General features: G+C 37.4%; 7 protein-coding genes across 7 annotated transcripts; 4 read left to right on the forward strand and 3 right to left on the reverse strand.

The window, feature by feature from the left end:
* Nucleotides 1–8146: 8146 nt before the first annotated feature.
* On the reverse strand, nt 8147–9561 carry B0P05DRAFT_640189 (uncharacterized protein). The gene is made up of 5 exons (XM_051583738.1): nt 9215–9561; nt 8738–8871; nt 8508–8683; nt 8238–8461; nt 8147–8180 (listed from the first exon to the last, which is right to left on the reverse strand). Exons 1-4 carry the CDS (start codon nt 9225–9227, stop codon nt 8344–8346), a joined length of 441 nt encoding a protein of 146 aa, XP_051431710.1. The 5' UTR covers nt 9228–9561; the 3' UTR covers nt 8147–8180; nt 8238–8343.
* Nucleotides 9562–10273: 712 nt separating this feature from the next.
* On the forward strand, nt 10274–12331 carry B0P05DRAFT_555333 (uncharacterized protein). Its single transcript, XM_051579783.1, has 2 exons — nt 10274–10784; nt 10938–12331. The coding sequence occupies exons 1-2, from the start codon at nt 10327–10329 to the stop codon at nt 11860–11862; spliced, it is 1383 nt and encodes a 460-aa protein (XP_051431711.1). The 5' UTR covers nt 10274–10326; the 3' UTR covers nt 11863–12331.
* Nucleotides 12332–12878: 547 nt separating this feature from the next.
* Nucleotides 12879–13460, forward strand: B0P05DRAFT_599219 (uncharacterized protein; the record flags this gene model as incomplete). The annotated part of the gene is made up of 1 exon (XM_051583196.1): nt 12879–13460. Exon 1 carries the CDS (start codon nt 12918–12920, stop codon nt 13458–13460), a length of 543 nt encoding a protein of 180 aa, XP_051431712.1. The 5' UTR covers nt 12879–12917.
* B0P05DRAFT_555340 (uncharacterized protein) lies at nt 13432–16147 on the reverse strand. Its single transcript, XM_051579784.1, has 7 exons — nt 15973–16147; nt 15644–15931; nt 15259–15599; nt 14080–15218; nt 13902–14030; nt 13722–13859; nt 13432–13672 (listed from the first exon to the last, which is right to left on the reverse strand). The coding sequence occupies exons 1-7, from the start codon at nt 16065–16067 to the stop codon at nt 13559–13561; spliced, it is 2244 nt and encodes a 747-aa protein (XP_051431713.1). The 5' UTR covers nt 16068–16147; the 3' UTR covers nt 13432–13558.
* Nucleotides 16148–16308: 161 nt separating this feature from the next.
* Nucleotides 16309–17271, forward strand: B0P05DRAFT_623275 (uncharacterized protein; the record flags this gene model as incomplete). Its single annotated transcript, XM_051583450.1, has 3 exons — nt 16309–16609; nt 16715–16801; nt 16851–17271. Exons 1-3 carry the CDS (start codon nt 16383–16385, stop codon nt 17269–17271), a joined length of 735 nt encoding a protein of 244 aa, XP_051431714.1. The 5' UTR covers nt 16309–16382.
* Nucleotides 16905–18650, forward strand: B0P05DRAFT_236621 (uncharacterized protein). Its single transcript, XM_051573299.1, has 3 exons — nt 16905–17245; nt 17322–17473; nt 17536–18650. Coding segments are annotated over exons 1-3 (1191 nt in total). The 5' UTR covers nt 16905–17243; the 3' UTR covers nt 18573–18650.
* An 8-nt stretch (nt 18651–18658) lies between these two features.
* B0P05DRAFT_640194 (uncharacterized protein) lies at nt 18659–19543 on the reverse strand. The gene is made up of 2 exons (XM_051583739.1): nt 19165–19543; nt 18659–19120 (listed from the first exon to the last, which is right to left on the reverse strand). The coding sequence occupies exons 1-2, from the start codon at nt 19474–19476 to the stop codon at nt 18695–18697; spliced, it is 738 nt and encodes a 245-aa protein (XP_051431716.1). The 5' UTR covers nt 19477–19543; the 3' UTR covers nt 18659–18694.
* Between the last annotated feature and the right edge of the window lie 131 nt (nt 19544–19674).

Genomic DNA, 19674 nt, shown 5'->3' on the forward strand with positions numbered 1-19674 from the left:
TTGATTCATCAATGGTCACAATCTTCAGTTCTGATGGTGTATAATTACGATGCAATAATTCATTTTGCTCGTCTTTTAATTCATATGAGCCACCTTTGTTTCTTCTTACAACAGTATAGGGGCCTTCATATAATGGAGACAGTTTACTCGGTCTCTTTTGCAGTCTTACCATAACATATGTTCCGGGTTCAATATCAACAAGTATGTTCTTTGTATTGAACCTCTTATTATATTCCTCATTTATCTTTTGAGTTCTTTCAAAGATAGCGGGAAAGACAATCTTCTCCATGTGATCAATGCGCTGCTCAAGATCATCACGCGTCATCATATCTCTAGGAAGTGGATATTTGTTCTTTTCTTCATAATTTTTAGGTAAGCCGACTCTGCGTGCAAACATCAATGAGAAGGGTGAACTCAACGTCTTATTCTTGATAGCGTTGTTGATAGAAAGCTGGACTACTGGTAAGTAGTAATCCCAGTCTTTGCTATTCGATTGACACATCTTTCTCAGTGTGTTTTCAACAATTTTTACACTGGATTCAGCACTTCCATTTCCTCTAGGATGGTAGGGAGTGGAGTACCTTCGATCAATGTCGAGCTTTTTCGAAATAGATTCAAGTAACAAGTTATGGTATGCTCTGCCATTGTCGGATTGTAGGATACGAGGAAATCCATAGTCTCCAAAGATCTGCATCAATGTATGAGCAATGGTATCTGATTGTTGGTTCTTAAGTGCTCTGACAATAATATATTTTGAACAAATATCAGTCAAGACCAAGATTTCAGTATTCCCATTTTCAGTTACAGGAAAAGGACCTGCAGAATCAACAGATACATGATCAAAGGGTCGCAATGCAATAATGCTTGTCAGTGGATGGTAACCTCTTTTTGCTATATTATGCTTTTGGCACTCAGGACATGAACTTACTAGTTCCTTGGCTTCTTGATACATATTTGTCCAATGAAGTCCTTGAGAGTGTAGTTCACGCACAATAGCATTGTTGTGAACATATATGAACTCATATGCATAGATCAATAAATGATGATCATGGCAAAAGACCAGATCACATCTATGGCAATTGCAATGGATCTATAGTCACTGACATTCACTCATTCTACTAGAAGTACTACATCATCCTCATAGTCAGAGATTATGAACCTAGTGACTCTGTTATTATTAATGGCCCTCATAAAGTGACAGTTAGAGCTGACAAATACATTAGCATTGGCATTTGACAAATATGTAATAGTTTATTCAAGTTCAGGTCAGATCATGTACTATTGGCTGAGCTAACAACTTCCTCTAAAGGCATTTCTCTTAATTACTCCTGATCTAACAAATCAATCCGTAGTCAAGAAGCTAACCCAAAACAATATTTTGACCGAGAAGAAAAAGTATAAATACCTTGACATTTTATAGCAATTGAAGGACAACATTTTTCTTGGAGAAATAAAAACCTATACAAGTTCTAACGGACTTTCTCGGTGTTCTTACCTTTTCTCTTATTGAATATCTACTCTCTCTTCATCTCACAACATTTTTTTCCGTTAATTGCTTGGTAAATCCTACAAGATGAACAACTCTGGTAACTCTGGTAACTCTGGTAACTCTGGTAACTCTGGTAATTTTGAAAACATTACCAACCTTGATGTCTCCTCTTTGACTATTGGACCTTCTGCTGGAACATTGACTGATGCCCAGATGGATGAGTCGATTGATCAAATACTTAGTGAAGCATCAACTGTTAGCTCGGCTGCAAGTCCTGGCCAAGACTACAGAATGGTAGAAGAAAACCTCGCTATGCTGCGAAACGAAATGGCATCTACGTTGAGAGCTTTTGGCACTGCTAGGAGCCTAAATGATAGTGCCGCAGCCGATAGAGCACTCCAAGAAGTGGAGCGCATTAAATCGAGCATCCGCAGCTTAGACGAATATAAGTCTATGGTGTTGAAGATTGATGGAGCTGCAGAGCCCACCGGCTTCCAAAAGCAAAATGTTTCCTCTAGTGCTAGCGTTGGAGCTGTTTCGAGTGGCCTTTCTTTGAGTCGCCGGGATTTGCCCAAATATCAGTTACTAGCCAACTCACATAGACCCTTTCCTAACGAAGAGGCTTTTGAGTCGGATGAGCACTTTCTACGTACCTTTGAGAATGTGGTATACTCTTCCTCACAGGATATTGAAGCCGTGTGGAAAAGATACATTCCATTGTGTCTTCCGTATGGAGCGGATGCCTGGGCCCAGACTAACTTGAAGCGCTGCGGATCCTGGACTGAAGCAAGAGAAGCATTTAAAAAGCACTTTGGTTCGAAGTTCAAGACTAGGGAGTATAACACTCAGGTGTTTACTATGACCATGAAGAACGATGAACCCATTGGCACATACACCAATCGCTTTCTTCAAACTGTTTACAATGCTGGCATACCGAAGGATGATCCTCGAGTAGCTGATCGTTTTCTTGCTTCTCTGACTGCTCCTGTACAGACTTTGACACGTCTGGCGTGTATGAATACGTTGGGTAGACAGACAGAAGATTCTTCGAGTTGGACTGTGGAAAACATAGCCGATGTCGCAAGAGATGTGTTGGGTGATGATGCGTCCAAATATACTACGTCTACTTCCTTGTTGCCTGGTGTGGCAGGGCTGAGTCATGCTGTTGGTGTGAACCCTTTGGGTCATGCTAAGAGACATGCTAGAACGATAAGAACGCAGGTTGATCGCTCTGCACCTTACAATAAACCTGGCACCAGCAAATCATACTTTTGCAAGATGCATGGGCAAAATAGCACTCATACCACGGATAAGTGCTATACCATAAGCAAGAATAAAAACAAAGAAAAGGAAAAGGCAACTATCTCTCGACAACGTGACAATCCTTGCAGATTTTGCGATGAACCTTGGATTCCCGGTCACAGTTGTACAAGAAGAAATGTCTTGGCTTTGACAGCTGCAAAGACCAATGACGATAAAAATAAAGACAATGACAATGACAGAAAAGAAACAGACGATGATACTAAAATGATCACGGATGATTGCTTTGACTGTAAGTACACAAACGAGATCAAAGCGAAAGATGCTTTACATAAAGACACTTTTGACTTATTGACACCTATTATTATAGAAAACCACAAGATGATGGCAAAGGTTGATACCGGAAGCACACATACTTTTATAAAGTTAGACTCGCTTAGAGCTAAATTAAATATAAACAAAATAAACAAAAATATTAGTGGTTTCTTTAATTGCTTGTCTAAAGACAATAAAATTTCTCGTATTGGTATTACAGATCCTTTGACTGTAAAATATACAAATGGAATCATTTTTAAGCACCAATTTGAAGTCATAGATTTCAATGATAGCTTTGACTTTGACATTCTTCTTGGTACGGACATTATGAGTAAACTGGGTATTGCACTTACAGGTGTTGCATACAATTTAGAAAATGATAGTGTTGATCCAAATGATAAAGACTCTATTTTTTCTAATGCAAACATCGTAACAACTGATACACCTGAACCTGATAATTCACCTGCTGGATCTGCTGAGGAGGTTGCACAGTTTATGGCTTCCATCCAAGATGCTATTGATGAAAATCAAAAGATACCAGTAGAGTCATTTTGTCCTATTCCAGAATCCATTATCAAGTTGCCCACACCTGAAGGAGCAACCGCTTATCGTCGTCAGTACAGCATCCCGCATACATTGAGGCCTGTCCTAGATGAACAGATAAATGAATGGCTTAGAACAAAAACAATAGAGAAGTGTGGTGTCAATACTTCTTTTAATAGCCCGGTGTTACTTGTACCTAAAAAGAACAAACAGGGTGAAATTGTCAGCCATCGAGCTTGTTTGGATGTTAGACTTTTAAATAAGATCTTACCACCAACATATAACTTTGAAGTGCCACTGGTGAGAAACATTTTTGAAAACTTAAGAGGCAAGAAGATTTTCTCAACCTTGATCTCTCTAATGCATATCATCGCTTTAAAATCCATCCTCCAGATGCGCATAAATTAACATTTTCTCATAATGGACAACAATACTGCTTCATCAAGGGATGCTTTGGACTAAAGAGCCTAACTTCTCAATTCTGTAAGGTTATGGCCATTTTGTTTGAGGGTATGGATTGCGTTCAATCTTTTGTTGATGATTGTATCGTGGCCAGTGAAACACCCGAGCAACATGCCAAAGATGTCAAAATGGTGATAGACAGATTGATACAAGCCAAATTGATTTTGAATCCAAAGAAATGTGTTTGGTTTCAGCAGTCAGTTAGGATGCTTGGATTTGTGGTCAATGCAGATGGGATTATGGTTGATAAAGCCAAACTCACTAACGTTGAATCATGGCCAGTACCAAAGACAGCGAAACACATTCAACAGTTCATGGGGTTAATCAATTATTTTAGAGAATTTGTACCGATGATCTCTACTGTTGCTGAGCCTTTGACTAGATTAAGCCATGCAAAGAACGTAGAAGAGCTGTGGTCTGATGAGCAAACTAAGAGCTTTAATGCCTTGAAAGCCATCTTGCACTCAATATGCTTTTGCATTATCCTGATTTCACCAAAGAATTCTTTGTTGCCTCTGATGCTTCTCAGTATGGTATATCGCTGTATTATTTCAGAGAGATGATAAGGGTAGAGACAAATATATTAGTTTTGTGTCCAATGCTCTATCACCCTCACAACGCAGATGGAGTGCTACTCGTCGTGAGTTATATGTGTTCTGATGGCTTTTCGTCGCTTCCATCAATATATTTGGGGACGCAGATTTACATTGCACACAGATCACAAAGCATTGATTTATATGCATACTCAACGAGATTGCAACAATATGATGTTGAATTGGTACGAAGAAATTCTGACTTATGACTTTGATGCTGTGCATATTCCTGGTATCCTTCTTAAATTGCCAGATTTGTTGAGTCGTTTGTATTCCCCTCTCGACCAATTCGAAGGTGATCACAAACTGGTAGGGGGTAGCACTGGCAATCGAAAGCGAAATGTACAAGCTGCCAAAATAAAAAGAGTTGCTATTTGCAGGAAGAAATATAGCAGAGATAAAAACCTGCATGTTCTTACCACGCAGCTGGTTGAGCAGACTAAAGAACCACTTGATTATTTTACACCGCCTGAGACTGAAAGAGAAAAGCTCTTGCGTGATGCACATACTTTTGGACACTTTGGCAGCCATGCTATTGTGCGTGAACTACACTCTCAAGGACTTCATTGGACAAATATGTATCAAGAAGCCAAGGAACTAGTAAGTTCATGTCCTGAGTGCCAAAAGCATAATATAGCAAAAAGAGGTTACCATCCACTGACAAGCATTATTGCATTGCGACCCTTTGATCATGTATCTGTTGATTCTGCAGGTCCTTTTCCTGTAACTGAAAATGGGAATACTGAAATCTTGGTCTTGACTGATATTTGTTCAAAATATATTATTGTCAGAGCACTTAAGAACCAACAATCAGATACCATTGCTCATACATTGATGCAGATCTTTGGAGACTATGGATTTCCTCGTATCCTACAATCCGACAATGGCAGAGCATACCATAACTTGTTACTTGAATCTATTTCGAAAAAGCTCGACATTGATCGAAGGTACTCCACTCCCTACCATCCTAGAGGAAATGGAAGTGCTGAATCCAGTGTAAAAATTGTTGAAAACACACTGAGAAAGATGTGTCAATCGAATAGCAAAGACTGGGATTACTACTTACCAGTAGTCCAGCTTTCTATCAACAACGCTATCAAGAATAAGACGTTGAGTTCACCCTTCTCATTGATGTTTGCACGCAGAGTCGGCTTACCTAAAAATTATGAAGAAAAGAACAAATATCCACTTCCTAGAGATATGATGACGCGTGATGATCTTGAGCAGCGCATTGATCACATGGAGAAGATTGTCTTTCCCGCTATCTTTGAAAGAACTCAAAAGATAAATGAGGAATATAATAAGAGGTTCAATACAAAGAACATACTTGTTGATATTGAACCCGGAACACATGTTATGGTAAGACTGCAAAAGAGACCGAGTAAACTGTCTCCATTATATGAAGGCCCCTATACTGTTGTAAGAAGAAACAAAGGTGGCTCATATGAATTAAAAGACGAGCAAAATGAATTATTGCATCGTAATTATACACCATCAGAACTGAAGATTGTGACCATTGACGAATCAACCATTGAAGAAGAATACTTTGAAGTAGAAGATATTCGTGATCATCGTGGCAAGCCAGGAAGACGAGAGTACTTGGTTAAATGGACTGGTTTTGGTGAAAGAGCTAACACTTGGGAGCCTGCATCTAGTTTCCAAGATCCTACAATCATCAATCGCTACTGGGATAAAGTTGAAAAACTAAAAAGATTAGAGCATGAACGCATTGAATCAAAATCAAGCGATAGATCTGCATCTAACAAAGAGAATAAGAATGGTGTACTACACAAGACAGGAACAAAGAGAAGAAACCATCCTACTAGACAAAGTAGAGAGGAATTATCCACAAATGGAAGAGCTAGCAAAAGAATTAAATGCTAAGTGACATGAAAGAGAAGAAGACTATTTTCCTTTTGAAGAACACAAATTGCATAGACTCTAAACCATTTTTATGTCAAGTAAAGTTATATCAAGCCTAGATGTTCACATTGTAAGAAGCCGTTTACAACTATCAAAGATGAGTTGACTCTGGAGGAGGGTAATGTTGTGAACATATATGAACTCATATGCATAGATCAATAAATGATGATCATGGCAAAAGACCAGATCACATCTATGGCAATTGCAATGGATCTATAGTCACTGACATTCACTCATTCTACTAGAAGTACTACATCATCCTCATAGTCAGAGATTATGAACCTAGTGACTCTGTTATTATTAATGGCCCTCATAAAGTGACAGTTAGAGCTGACAAATACATTAGCATTGGCATTTGACAAATATGTAATAGTTTATTCAAGTTCAGGTCAGATCATGTACTATTGGCTGAGCTAACAACTTCCTCTAAAGGCATTTCTCTTAATTACTCCTGATCTAACAAATCAATCCGTAGTCAAGAAGCTAACCCAAAACAATATTTTGACCGAGAAGAAAAAGTATAAATACCTTGACATTTTATAGCAATTGAAGGACAACATTTTTCTTGGAGAAATAAAAACCTATACAAGTTCTAACGGACTTTCTCTGTGTTCTTACCTTTTCTCTTATTGAATATCTACTCTCTCTTCATCTCACAACAACAACAGTCCACAAATTACATGTATAAATACCTAGAGAATGAAGAGCTAGAAAATATATATATTTTTGGATAATAAACCTATACAAGTTCTAATCGACTTCTTTGTTTTTTATCTTCTCTCTTACATCACAATACTCGGGATTTCCAGACCTAAAGAGAATATACAATTGCTTTTCTTATTACCAATGGTTAAAGTGTTGTTTATCTAGATCGATGACTTATATTTTTGAGGCAACACGGTGCGTTTGCTCCAGAGGTAATCACTATTAATTGCTGTATGATAGAACACATTACCATTCGCAACGCATTGGAAGGAGCCTATGTCTGTTATCATAAATTTTATGTCCTTAAAGTTCCAAGAAATGCATTAGATCGCAAGCTAATTAGTGCTCACACCCAAAAAGAAATGGGTACATACAAAAAGCAGCTGAAACAGCTAACCACTCAGCTTCATGGAGAAGCTGAGGTAGTTCTAACGAGCTGATCGCTCAAATTGAAAACAAGTTGGAAGAAGATAGGCAAGCAAGTTTTTCGGACTACTTTCGAAGCCGATGGTCATAAACTGAGGAGCTGAAAGGTCGGTGGAGTTAAGCATACATGGCTGAGACACATAGAAATATGCTCGCTAACAATTATATTGAGTTGTGGCATAATCTGCTTAGGATCATGTACTTAAGTAGACACAAAATTAATTGTCTTGCTCAATGACTGGATTCTATTTTACAGAGGAAAGAGAACGTATCTTGTCCAATAATGGCAAATAAGGTCGGAGCAAAACAAACAAGCTAAATGTTTGTTTTTTCCTAGCGAGGCCTCTACTGATCGGCTACCTTCTCTTGTTAAGAGCCCATTAGGAAAGAATAGCAGTGATGTCGTTATTGTCAATGAGAATTGTTTTATGGGTTCTTTGACTTCTTTATCTGTCAAGTATCCTGTCAGTGTCTATTATAGCTTTGTACTTTTCGAAAATTTTTAACTAATCTAATAGTAGATTTAATATTGTTTTGCAAGTATTCGTGTTTAATTATTCGGTTTATTTTACGAAGTAATGAAGTATATACAAAAAGCTTTAATGAAAAAAAATGCTGTACAAAAAATTACTGGAAGAAATCAGGTCCAGTTGGAGCTTGATAGCCCGAAGTAGCCTCTAATTCAGGTATTGCTTCTAAAGACAGGTATATAATAATTACTGGTACCTTCTTATTCACTTGAACACTAATAAATAATGTTTAGCAAGAATAATCAATATTCATTATCTCACCTATCTAACTCTTTATCTTCAATTGCATCCCATTGCTCTACAACAGATACGCTTCCCAATTGTGTATATTGATGTAATGTGCCTTGCATTTTTCTCTTGACCAATTCTACCACAGTCACCGTCTTGTTTACGTTTTGCCCTTTACCAATCAACACAATGTGTTTCTTTTGCTTTTCCTGTCATACACGGATCAATATCTCTTCAAAAGTTTGAATGATGGTAGCATTTACCTGAAGCAATTTTAAACTAACATCGACATAGGTATTTATCTTACTATGACTAATTCGCACTTCGTTGTCAGCTGGAGGCTTTTCATTTTCATTTGTTGGCGCAATGTTTTTTTTACTTCTTCTATAATCTTCCACTATAAAACAAACATGATTAATATATATATATATATATATATATATTCAACAACAAAAGAAAGTAAAGAAAGAACAAAAACTATATCAGAACAATTAAGTTTGTCTCAGGTTATTTTAGTCATTCTATTGCTCTCGGTTGTTGGTCTACCATTCACTGATACTACTGTTTATGTGTGCCAAACTCCTCGCAAAGCATGTATATTACTACTTACAAGTTGCATTAAATGATTTGGCGTTTACTATCACTTTTGTTAATCCACCCAAAAAGATTCATATCGAGCGAATACTTGGGTTCAGGTCAAAAGTAAGAAAATATATACGTGTTGTTGAGCCATCCTTTACCAACAGTATGCATTCTGCGACATAGTTGGTCTAACAATGGCTGCAAATAACATCAAATGCATTTAACAAGCAAATACATTATCCATTACTCCCTTTTTTGTTCTGTGTTCGGCCTTACGCTGCATTATCCACTACTAAAGATAACGAACAAGATTTCGAACAGTATATGATATCGGATTTGTATTTATCATTGTAGTAGAATGAAAGAAATAGACCACCAACACAAGAGCTTGGCTAAAATATACTCGAACCTTTTACGTACTCATCATATATATATATATATGTTCATCCTTCCCTTTCTCTTAAATAATGTACTTACTATTAACCAAGTCGCGTTCAAAAGAGAGAAAAAAATAGTTGTGCCGTCACGTAGCACTTCATTTTTTTTTGAGCGGGTATTGAATATGTTTGACAGTCAATTGATTCAAGCATAAAGAACAAGTATTTTGTCTCCTTAAATCGCTACAAGCTTCGTTTTTGGTTTATTAATTGCAATACGTAATTAAAGGAGAAGCATTGTCAATCCCTTTAATGACAAAGTTGCTCTCTGTGCTGCTTGTATTCAACAGAGAATGCACGTCCACTTAATTCCAACTTTATTTGTATATATAAGGAGAATGACATTTAGCCACGTGGCATGACTGATGAACACGTCAACTATAGTATAAAAGAGATTAAATAAAGCTTTAAAAAATGAGGGTTGATTTCATTTAAGTTTGTCGATTTCCTTGAAATAGCTCCATCGTCGTATGTGCAATGACATTTAAAGTACGCCAGATAAAACTACGAGATACTCGTGACATAATAAACCTGTTTGTACAATACAAAACAAGCCATTTAAGGTAAAGATAGTGTGTGTGTGTGTGTGTGTGTGTGTGTGTGTGCTAAAAAAAAGACCAATTGCTTGCACTCTTTTTAATTTTTCTGGAAAAACATTCACAAAAGAAAAGTGTAATTTGTTGTGGATCTTTCCCCTGAAAACAATTGTTTATTTTAGATGAATAATAATAAAGTTCTTTTTTTTTCTCACTTTCCCTCTCTCTCTTTTTTTTTTTTTTTTTTTTTTTTGTATACTTCTTTTTTCCTTTTTGTATTTTATTGTATTATTAGAAATGGGTCAAATAACTAGCAGTTATGAAGAAACATCTGTATTTGCATATTTGACAAATCCACTTGTGGATAAAAGCGACACTATGAAGAAAGATTGTATCGTTCTACACCCAGAGTTTTATGGATTAAAGCCAAGTGCATCTATACACTCTATCAAGAGAATAGAAGGCGAAAGGCCAGATTCTGGATTTGTATCCACATCTCTTGATGGAAACTTGCAATTATTAAAAGATTTGGCCTATATTGACCAGACTTATTACGACTCCAACTCAACATCTTCAGTAAAAGAATACACCATAACAAACATACCAAAAGAAGACAATGGCGCCTATATCTCGTTTGCCGATGCAAAGCTCACCTCACCAGATAAAATGCTTCGAGAAGTATATCTGTCGAGTAGAAGCATCTACAGTTTAAGTTCCAATATAGGCATGCTATCGATGATTAAAAAGCTAGATTTGTAAGTATAAGAGAAGGGAGAAAAAAAAATAAAAGGATTGTATAAGGAGAGTGAGCAGATTGCATCGATGAAAACAGCTATCATGCAGGAGAAAAGGAGAGAATAATAAGTGTGTCTGTGGCGACAAAGAAAGGCTGACGTCTTTGTGCGTAGGTCTAACAATCACTTGACTGAATTACCTGAATCCATTGGATACATGCAGAATCTAGAGCATTTGACTGTATCTAAAAATCGAATCACACATTTACCTCATACCATTGGATACCTGTCAAATTTATTTGAACTCGATGTTTCTTACAATCAAATACAAGAATTAACGCCGTTTATCATTTACCTTGAGAAATTAAAGTCACTATCACTCGCACACAACTTGCTCGATTCACTACCGACAGAAATAAGTGGTCTAAAGAACCTTATTGCACTTGATTTATCTCGGAATCCACTCCGAATTTTGCCAGCTGAAGTTTCCCAGTTACCATTTTTACGCCGCATGAAACTTGAAGACTGTCCACTCGACACCGAGCTAGTGTACCCACTCCAACACAACCCAGTCAGCCTTTTTGAAACTTGTGCTCGTACAATTGTACGAAAGCAAGTCAAGATCGATCCTACTTTACCTGGTCATGTAGTCCAATATATTCAATCAGCAAAATTTTGTACGTCATGCAGAGGACCTTATTTTGATTCCTATGTTCTACGTGGACGATGGATAGAAAAAGCAGATGTGCAAATCCCATTACAATATACACTTTGCTCTGCTCATTGGTCAGATGCGGAAGATCGTCTTCTTAGCATATTTAGCATGCAGCCAGAAACAGCATGTCAAAACACACAATTACTTTGCAGACCCAGATTACCATCCAAGCCAACAACAACAACAACAGCAGAAAGACTAGGCTCCATTACACGGCAAACTCGTCACTCTGCTCTTTCTCCTCCTTCCACTATTGATAGCAGTGTCATGGCTGATACTTTGGAAGATATGATTGGAGATCAATCTACTTCCAAACAACCTATTCGCCACCGTTTCGGTAAATCAAATCTGGTTGATTGGGCATCCAAACTTAGAAGACATTAACTTAAAATGTCATGTATTATCATTTCTATAAAAAAACTTGTATTGTTGTATACCCCTTTTTTCTTCTGAAATAGACATAACCACTGAATCGGGGTTTACAGCTCCTTTTTGCATGATTTTAAACTAGCGTTGTGATGAGACATGGTCAGCTCTATATTTAGTCAAAACCCGATGTGAAATTCTTCAAGTCCCTTCATTAGCTTGACGTAAAGAACAAAAGCATCCGATTAAAGATATCGTAATTAGTTTGCTGAGTTTACTGATTGCAATCATGAAAATTAATTGTTAGAAGGTGGGGTGAGAATTATAGTAAAGAAATAATCAAGACAAGACAGATTCCCGAGATTTTCCGACTTTATTGATCTATACGTACATAAACAAATAACTACGAAAAAAAACAAAACAAAAAATGAGATGATAATATGCCGCAGGCAAAGAATGTGTATTTCATTATCATCCTTCATGATATGTATGTGTAACTTTTTATTAGGTAATCTTTAAGAGTGACGTCGTAGTCAGAAAAGTTCCTGAAATTATCTAGTAATGGTGATCGTGCTATAGTTGGCGTGGCATTATACTTTAAGGGTATATATATATATATATAGATTTGTCAAATATAGACATGCTCCAATAACAACAAGAGAACAAGCAAAAAATGGCAATTTCCCCCATTTTATGTTTGTACATGGCTTGGTTAGATTACCATATTTAACAAGTGTCTCCCGCAGTTTATACAATCACACCCGAGAAATACCAGTTTGATATCAAAATGAGGTCTTTTTTTTTTTTTTAGGATCGTTCTCTCATCGCTACTTTACCTAATTAGCCACAACAACAATCAGAAGGTGGCGGACGCTTAAGTCTATATCAAAAACATATCGAGGTTTGAAATGATTGGCTAAGATTGGATGTGAGTGACCAAGATTCCCTAGAATGCCCGAGACCTGAGATTAAAAGCAGATCAAAAATTTTTCTAGGTGTGGTAGTATATAAAAAGGAGTTTATTACCCCATATTATCAATTGAGAATTTTATACCCTACAGCTATCATATAAAATGGAATCAAATAACAACTTTGAAGATTGTATTCCTGGCTTTCAAATTATGTGCCTTACACCTGAAGAAGATGAATACCAATACGATGATGACTGTGAACAACAAGACGTATGCTGGTTAGATGACTGTGAATGCCAAGAGAACCTTGCTACTATCTTGCCTTTGATCCCTGAAGCATGTGTTGTCGATAAAGACAACCATATCCAGAATGTGGATGGTACCCATATGTTCTTTGAAGAATTAGGCTATTTCACAGAAGAACCTGAGCCCATTGATCCAACACGGGATTATGAAGCAGAAGCACAACAATTGATTGAAGAACGAAATAAGACAAGAAAACAACATATTGATTTGTCTCCCATGCCATCACTGGATAATACAGACTCTAGTGTCTCATCTACGTCTTCTTCATTTCATGAACATCCTACACTTACTCAGATTCGTTCACCATTAAATCAACAGCAACAACAACAACAACAACAACAACAAAAGATGGCAAACTCTTATGTTTATGCACACTGTGTTTCTGCAAACCCATTGTAAATTACTTCATTCCTATTATTATCACTGCATTTAATCAAATCATTATTTATTCTGCATTTTATATTAAACAAAACCACCCAATTCTCTTTTATTTTTGGTTAATAATTCTCCTTAGCTTCTTTTGGTAAGCTTTCGTTCTTTTTCTTAATCACACCCAAGTGAACAATACGGTCGCCTGACATGGCAACAGGATTTGAACTACGGCCAATGACCTAATATAAATATGTGAATTTTGTTCTATTTCGTTCTAAATAGACTTACTATGCCACTACAAGGAGCATAATACTCATCAACCACATTACCAAAGATGTTCTTTATACGAGCAATTAAGTCACCCTTCTTAATAATGGTATTCACACCAGGATAGACTTCTAAAACACCTCCTGTTTTGGTATATATCTTTTTATGGGTGAGATACTGAAATTATGTAGATGTACTTACCCAAAATCCTTTTGAACAAAGAATTGTGTTTGGAGGACCTAAAGCAGCCATATCTTCTGCAGTAGGTTGGTATGTTAGTGTATACATATCCAAATGATCCAAAATACGCATCACGCCAATATAAGACCACTATAAACAAACATGATCAATATTGTCTCTTTCTTTTCTGGTATGTTACCTGAACATATTGATTTTGGAATAACTGAGGATTACCAATTTCAACTGTGATAGCACGAATACCTCTTGCTGAAGCAGCAGATCGTAAAGTGCCGTCTTGGCCTGAATTATGCAATACAACCTGAGGTGTCTGTAATCTTGCCATAATAGCTGAAATAGGATCATTCATGTCAGCACGCACATAATACGAATTAACCCGACCAAAGCTTGCTGTATGCAGATCAATTAGGTAATTGAATTGAGAAATGACCTTATTCATCAACTGGTAACAATACACTTGCGAAGCAAAACCATCTTCCCTACCGGGAAACAGACGGTTCAGATCTCGACCATCTGCGAATTCTCTGGTAAACTTCAAATAACCAGACACATTCACACAGGGCACTGCAACTACTGTGCCGTGTAACTTGTTGACATCGATTTCAGAAATAACACGATGGATACAAGGTACACCATTTAATTCGTTGCCATGAACAGCAGCCGTGATGCCTACGACAGGTCCATCTTCTGTACCTCGACACACAATCACGGGTAATCTAAGCCATTCACTTAGACCTTGTTTGACCATCTTGATCCAAGCTGTACTGATGGTATGTTTTGGAAAGTCTTCTACCACAAGACGGTCGCGAACCACAGGAGGAGGAACATCTGTATCTTGATTCAAGAGTGCGAATGTAGGAGGTTCATAGATCTGTGTGGCTTCTAATTGGCCTCGAAGCATGGCTAGACTGTTGCGTCTTTCTCGTTTGTTTTGTGATTCTTCCATTTTGAGTGTGGTTGTCAATTCACCACCGATATTATCGGACGAAACAGGAATAGCAGATGCAGATGCACTTGCTTCTTGAGCAGCCATACGTTGAGCTACATTTTGAGGCAAGTTCCAGAAGGGCTGATCATCATAGACAACAAGTGATCCTTTACGACGGGGTTCTCTGCGACGGCTAGGGACATCTTCCTCCTTAGCACCCGCGGTCGCTAAGCCTGCAGCTTGTGTTGCACCGGGTGTAGGAACGGCAGGCGTATTTCCAACCGAGTAACTGTTTGTTTGTAAAGCAAAATAATCAGAGAGTGTACCAATCGTGGAAGGAGCTCCTTTAGGCTTGCTCTCCGTGATTTGAACAATCATGATGGTTGCATCTTCTATGTTTATCAGATAGATTCATGATGACAGAACGCCTACCTTGATCACGATTACCAACACCACCCGAAGCATCGGATGCCTGAATGACCATACTCGTAGGAGAAGCGTCTTCATCGCGCTCAACATATAGAGTTTGGCCAGCTGAGAGGACGCCATGGTAGCCCTGTGGGCTATTTTCATCCAAACCAATACAGACATGGCCTTCAACCACATACACTAAAGCAAATGCGCTTAGGATCAATTTCCTGCCTGTTTCACCATTCTCGTTTGAGATAGGTTGACCAATTTTATCAATCGAGAATTGCGCTGTACCCAATTCACGTTTGATCAAGAACTGTAAGCAACAGACAGGCGCATTGGACACTTTACAGCTTGTAGCCCTGAAAAGGATGTGTGAGAAGCATAGATAAGTAAATGTACTTGCCATTCACCATTCCAAGTATAAGGAAAGAGAGGTTTGATAGTAGTAGAAGCTTCTTCACCACGATGATTTAGATGAATAGTACTCTTTTTATTTTGATGGTGACTTGGAAGGATAACACAGGTATAATCATAACCCAAAGAAATAGGGAAATTAAAATCTGCATCAATTTCGTGCTCGCTTAAGCGCCAGAAGAAAGAGTCTTTTCGGTAGTCTTTCTCAGGAGGATAGATGCATATCTCAGATGTCTTTCCAAGGCCATTTTTCCAGTTTTTTGTTCGATAATCCTCTCTATGATAGGTTGGTACCTTTTCTTCAAGGACACTACTTACCTAGGATCAAGTGTTTCTACTTTTAATAAAGTAGGCTCAGGGGAATCCACTTGAAGCATTGAACCATTGGGTGCGTCCTCTCTATTGATTGACATTTGATAAATTAAAAGAAGAGAAAAGAGAGGGGAGAGAAAAAAAAAAGGGGGAGCTTATACAAATACTATCATGAAACAACGTGACCTATTTGAGCCTTTATACTTGCTTGATCTATATGGAATATATACACAACAAATAGAAATGACATCATATTAACCAATCATGTTGGACAAAGATGATGATTGGAAAGTGGGTTTTGAATTGTCACTGCATTTTTTTTGTGTGTTTTTTTTCTCTCGTTTTTTTTTTTCTTTTTTCTTTTTTTTTTTTTTTTTTTAAAGAAGCATTGATTCAATGAACACTTCTTAACTAAAATGCAAACAATGAACAAAGACAACCTCATGAACTTTAAAGTTCTTTCAAGATACGATGATTTGTTTACTGATATCTTTTTGGATAACCTCTATCTTTGGTTCTCTACCATCAAAATGAATCATGATCACCGTAGGCCAAGAGTGCCTAATACAAAAATACTAGACATTATTCAAAGAGATATTCTAGAGAACAAAAAACCACTGGACGCTGTCAATGAGTTATTAGCGTAAGTATTTTATATCTTGTTTCACAAACACACACACACACATATATATATATATCCCCTTTATAACATCATATTCACATCATCATCATCATTTTTTTCTTTTAGTTTAGATTATTTTAAACATTATGTTGCTCTCAAGAATCAAAAGCAATTACAAGAGTTTATTCAACACATGAAACGTTACTTGTACATGTAAGTAAATCCATAACAAACTTGCAATAACACATCGTGTGACTATCAGGTACATGCCTAATGCAGGTTATGAGATTGGGGATACAAGACGGTACGGTGGTAACGGACGTCGTGTAGAAGCATGTTTAGTAGCTACCAAAGACTGGCATGTAGGCGATGAAATGCGATTGTTGACTGGCATGATTGCCTGTCTAGATCCAAAGGACGATGCAGAACTCAAGAAGGGAAATCGCGACTTTAGTGTCATGTGGTCTACTCGCAAAAACTGCAGTTGTCTCTTTCTTGGCCCTGCTCGCTTTGCAAACCATGATTGTGACTCGAATTGCAAGTTTATCTCATTAGGGCAGAACTCCATTACAGTCAAAGCCATCAAAGAAATCCAATCAGGAGAAGAAATCACAGTGTATTACGGTAAACATTATTTTGGAGAAAACAACTGCGAATGTAAATGTTCCACTTGCGAAAAGTAAAGTATACATAGTATGCTGTATATAGATATTTATTTATTTTATATTTGTAGGTTAAACATGGGTTACTTTGCATCGCTTTTGCCTCATTCACAAGAAGACAACAGTTATCATAGTAGTAGTAGCAGTAGTACTAGTAGTAGTAGTAGTAGCAGTGGGAGTACTAGGCGTAGTACACGGAAAAGAAAATCGGTCTTACAGGAAGGTAATTGTGGGACAAAAATTATCAAACGATGTACACACACACACACTCTAACTTTCTTTTAGAGCAAAGGAAACCTAAACGAGCATCTTTAGAACCACCTCCACACACAAAAACACATTCATCCGACTCACTTGAGGAAATAATTGGTCAAGTAGAATCACCTATCATTAGACAGGAAGAACTACCGCCTATGCCCGTCTCACCCACAACAGCCACAACAGCAAGGTTAAAAGTCATGAGTATCGACTTCTTGTGCAATACAGATAAAAAAGAACCAATCAGCGAAAGAAGGACATCCGATTGTCCCTTGTTGGATTTACTTGTGGATGCAGCAATGGATGCAGAATACCTGTCTTCCAACAAACCCAAGACGGTAGTTGTAGTCAATCCTGAAATTCATCGAGATGCTACTCAGCGTGTCTTGTTGCAACAACAGCGCCAGCATGACTCATCCTCTTCAATTGACTCTAAGGCAGATTCAGCAGTCAGTTTATCACCTCCTTCTCGCCCAGTTAAGGAAGAAGAAGATCGTTGCTGGCGACGAGCGATGGATGACGGACTCTTCAATCAAAGTGATATGGATGCACTCAGTGATTTCTTTGACGACGTATCGGATCTGTCTTCTGTGAGTAGTACAGAGCTTTCCAATTGGACATCCGATGAAGAAGACGAAGACATTGAATCAGAGAAATCTTCACGCAAAAAGAAGACACAGGAAGAAGATTTGACTTGTATTGCTTGTGGACGACTACTGAGAAGACAAGACATTTCAGAGCAATTGGGTGCAGATGTATCAGTCACAAACGAGTTAGCTACCTGGACTTGGACACCTAGTGCTATATTTACTGATTGGAAGCCAAAACGTTGTCCTCGCTGTGAACGACATTACACTATTTTTAGACAAGAATGGCCAAACCGTAAGGCTAAAAATAATGTAAAAAAGTCAAGAAAGAAGAAGATCAAGAAGAAGAGCATAAAAAAGCCATCTCCTTTGACAGAATCCATCCAAGACGAACTCGACGACCAAAGCTATATTCCACCTTCACCTTTGTCTGAGATTTCTACTACTTTTGATGAAGAAGAAATTGCAGCGTTTTAATATGTAATATGAACTTATTCTTGTATATATGCTATTCAAAAAAAACAAGTATTCCCCTCCCCTATTCTGATTGTATAAAGTTTATATGTTTGTTATTTGTTTGTTCTTTGTTTGTTATTTATTTAAATCACTGCCCACTTTTTAACAGAAGAAGTAACGTAATCCAAGATTTTACAATCTTTCTTTTCCTTGACAGTCACCTTGTCGGAAATCATATCTTCCAACTTTTGATAAGCACTGAATTGAAGCACAAAAAAGTCCAATTGACAACCACCAAAACTCCACCCTTCATCATCGACTCGTACACAGCCATTGTGTGTCTTGCCATCAGGTAATTTGAGACCATCCAGTTCTTTTATATACAGTTTTGTGCCTTTCTTAAGATCATTGGATGCAACACTCACCCAGGGTACTAAATGGTTGTCTTCATCATTACCAAGGCCATAAGGACTTTCTTTACGATTGACTTTCATAAATTCATCTTTGCCTGAATCCAAATTGACCATGATGCCATTCTTGAGCAAACCAGTGCCTTCCATTTGAAATTTCTATGAAGTGTGAGTACCACTCTTGATGTTATTTAGATAATTACCTCAAAAGTTGTTTTGGAAACTTTGGCAATGGTAGAACCAGAGCTTGTCTTGAGTGCCTTTGTTTTACTGCCATTCAAAGTGACAACCTTGCCATCGTTCAGCATATCCTTTTCGCCTTCTTTAGGTATCCAGTACATTGTTAAAGCGGCTTTAGAATAGCAGCTCTTGAGTGATCGTTTGGTAGCAAGAGAATGCTTGGCTCGATCATTCTTGCTTGAATGGTGTCTGGTAATCTCTTTCTTGCCAGAAGAAAATGCTGCCTGAGCGATAGAGATCAATGAAAAAAGAGTAATGTAGAATGCAAACTTCATGTTTATATGTATATGTATCTAGTGAAGGGTTTGTATATATAGAGTTTTAAAGACCAGCTTTAGAGAGAAAAATATATAATTGTTAATGAAAAAAAAAAAGAAAGAGATGTCTTTTCATGCTTCTTTTTATATACAAAAAGAAAAAGAAAAGTAAACTTATTATGGCAAATACTAATCACTGACAACCTTCAAGTGTCA

The sequence above is a fragment of the Gilbertella persicaria genome (assembly GCF_025201335.1).
Source record: "Gilbertella persicaria strain CBS 190.32 chromosome Unknown B0P05scaffold_42, whole genome shotgun sequence".
NCBI lineage: Eukaryota > Fungi > Mucoromycota > Mucoromycetes > Mucorales > Choanephoraceae > Gilbertella > Gilbertella persicaria.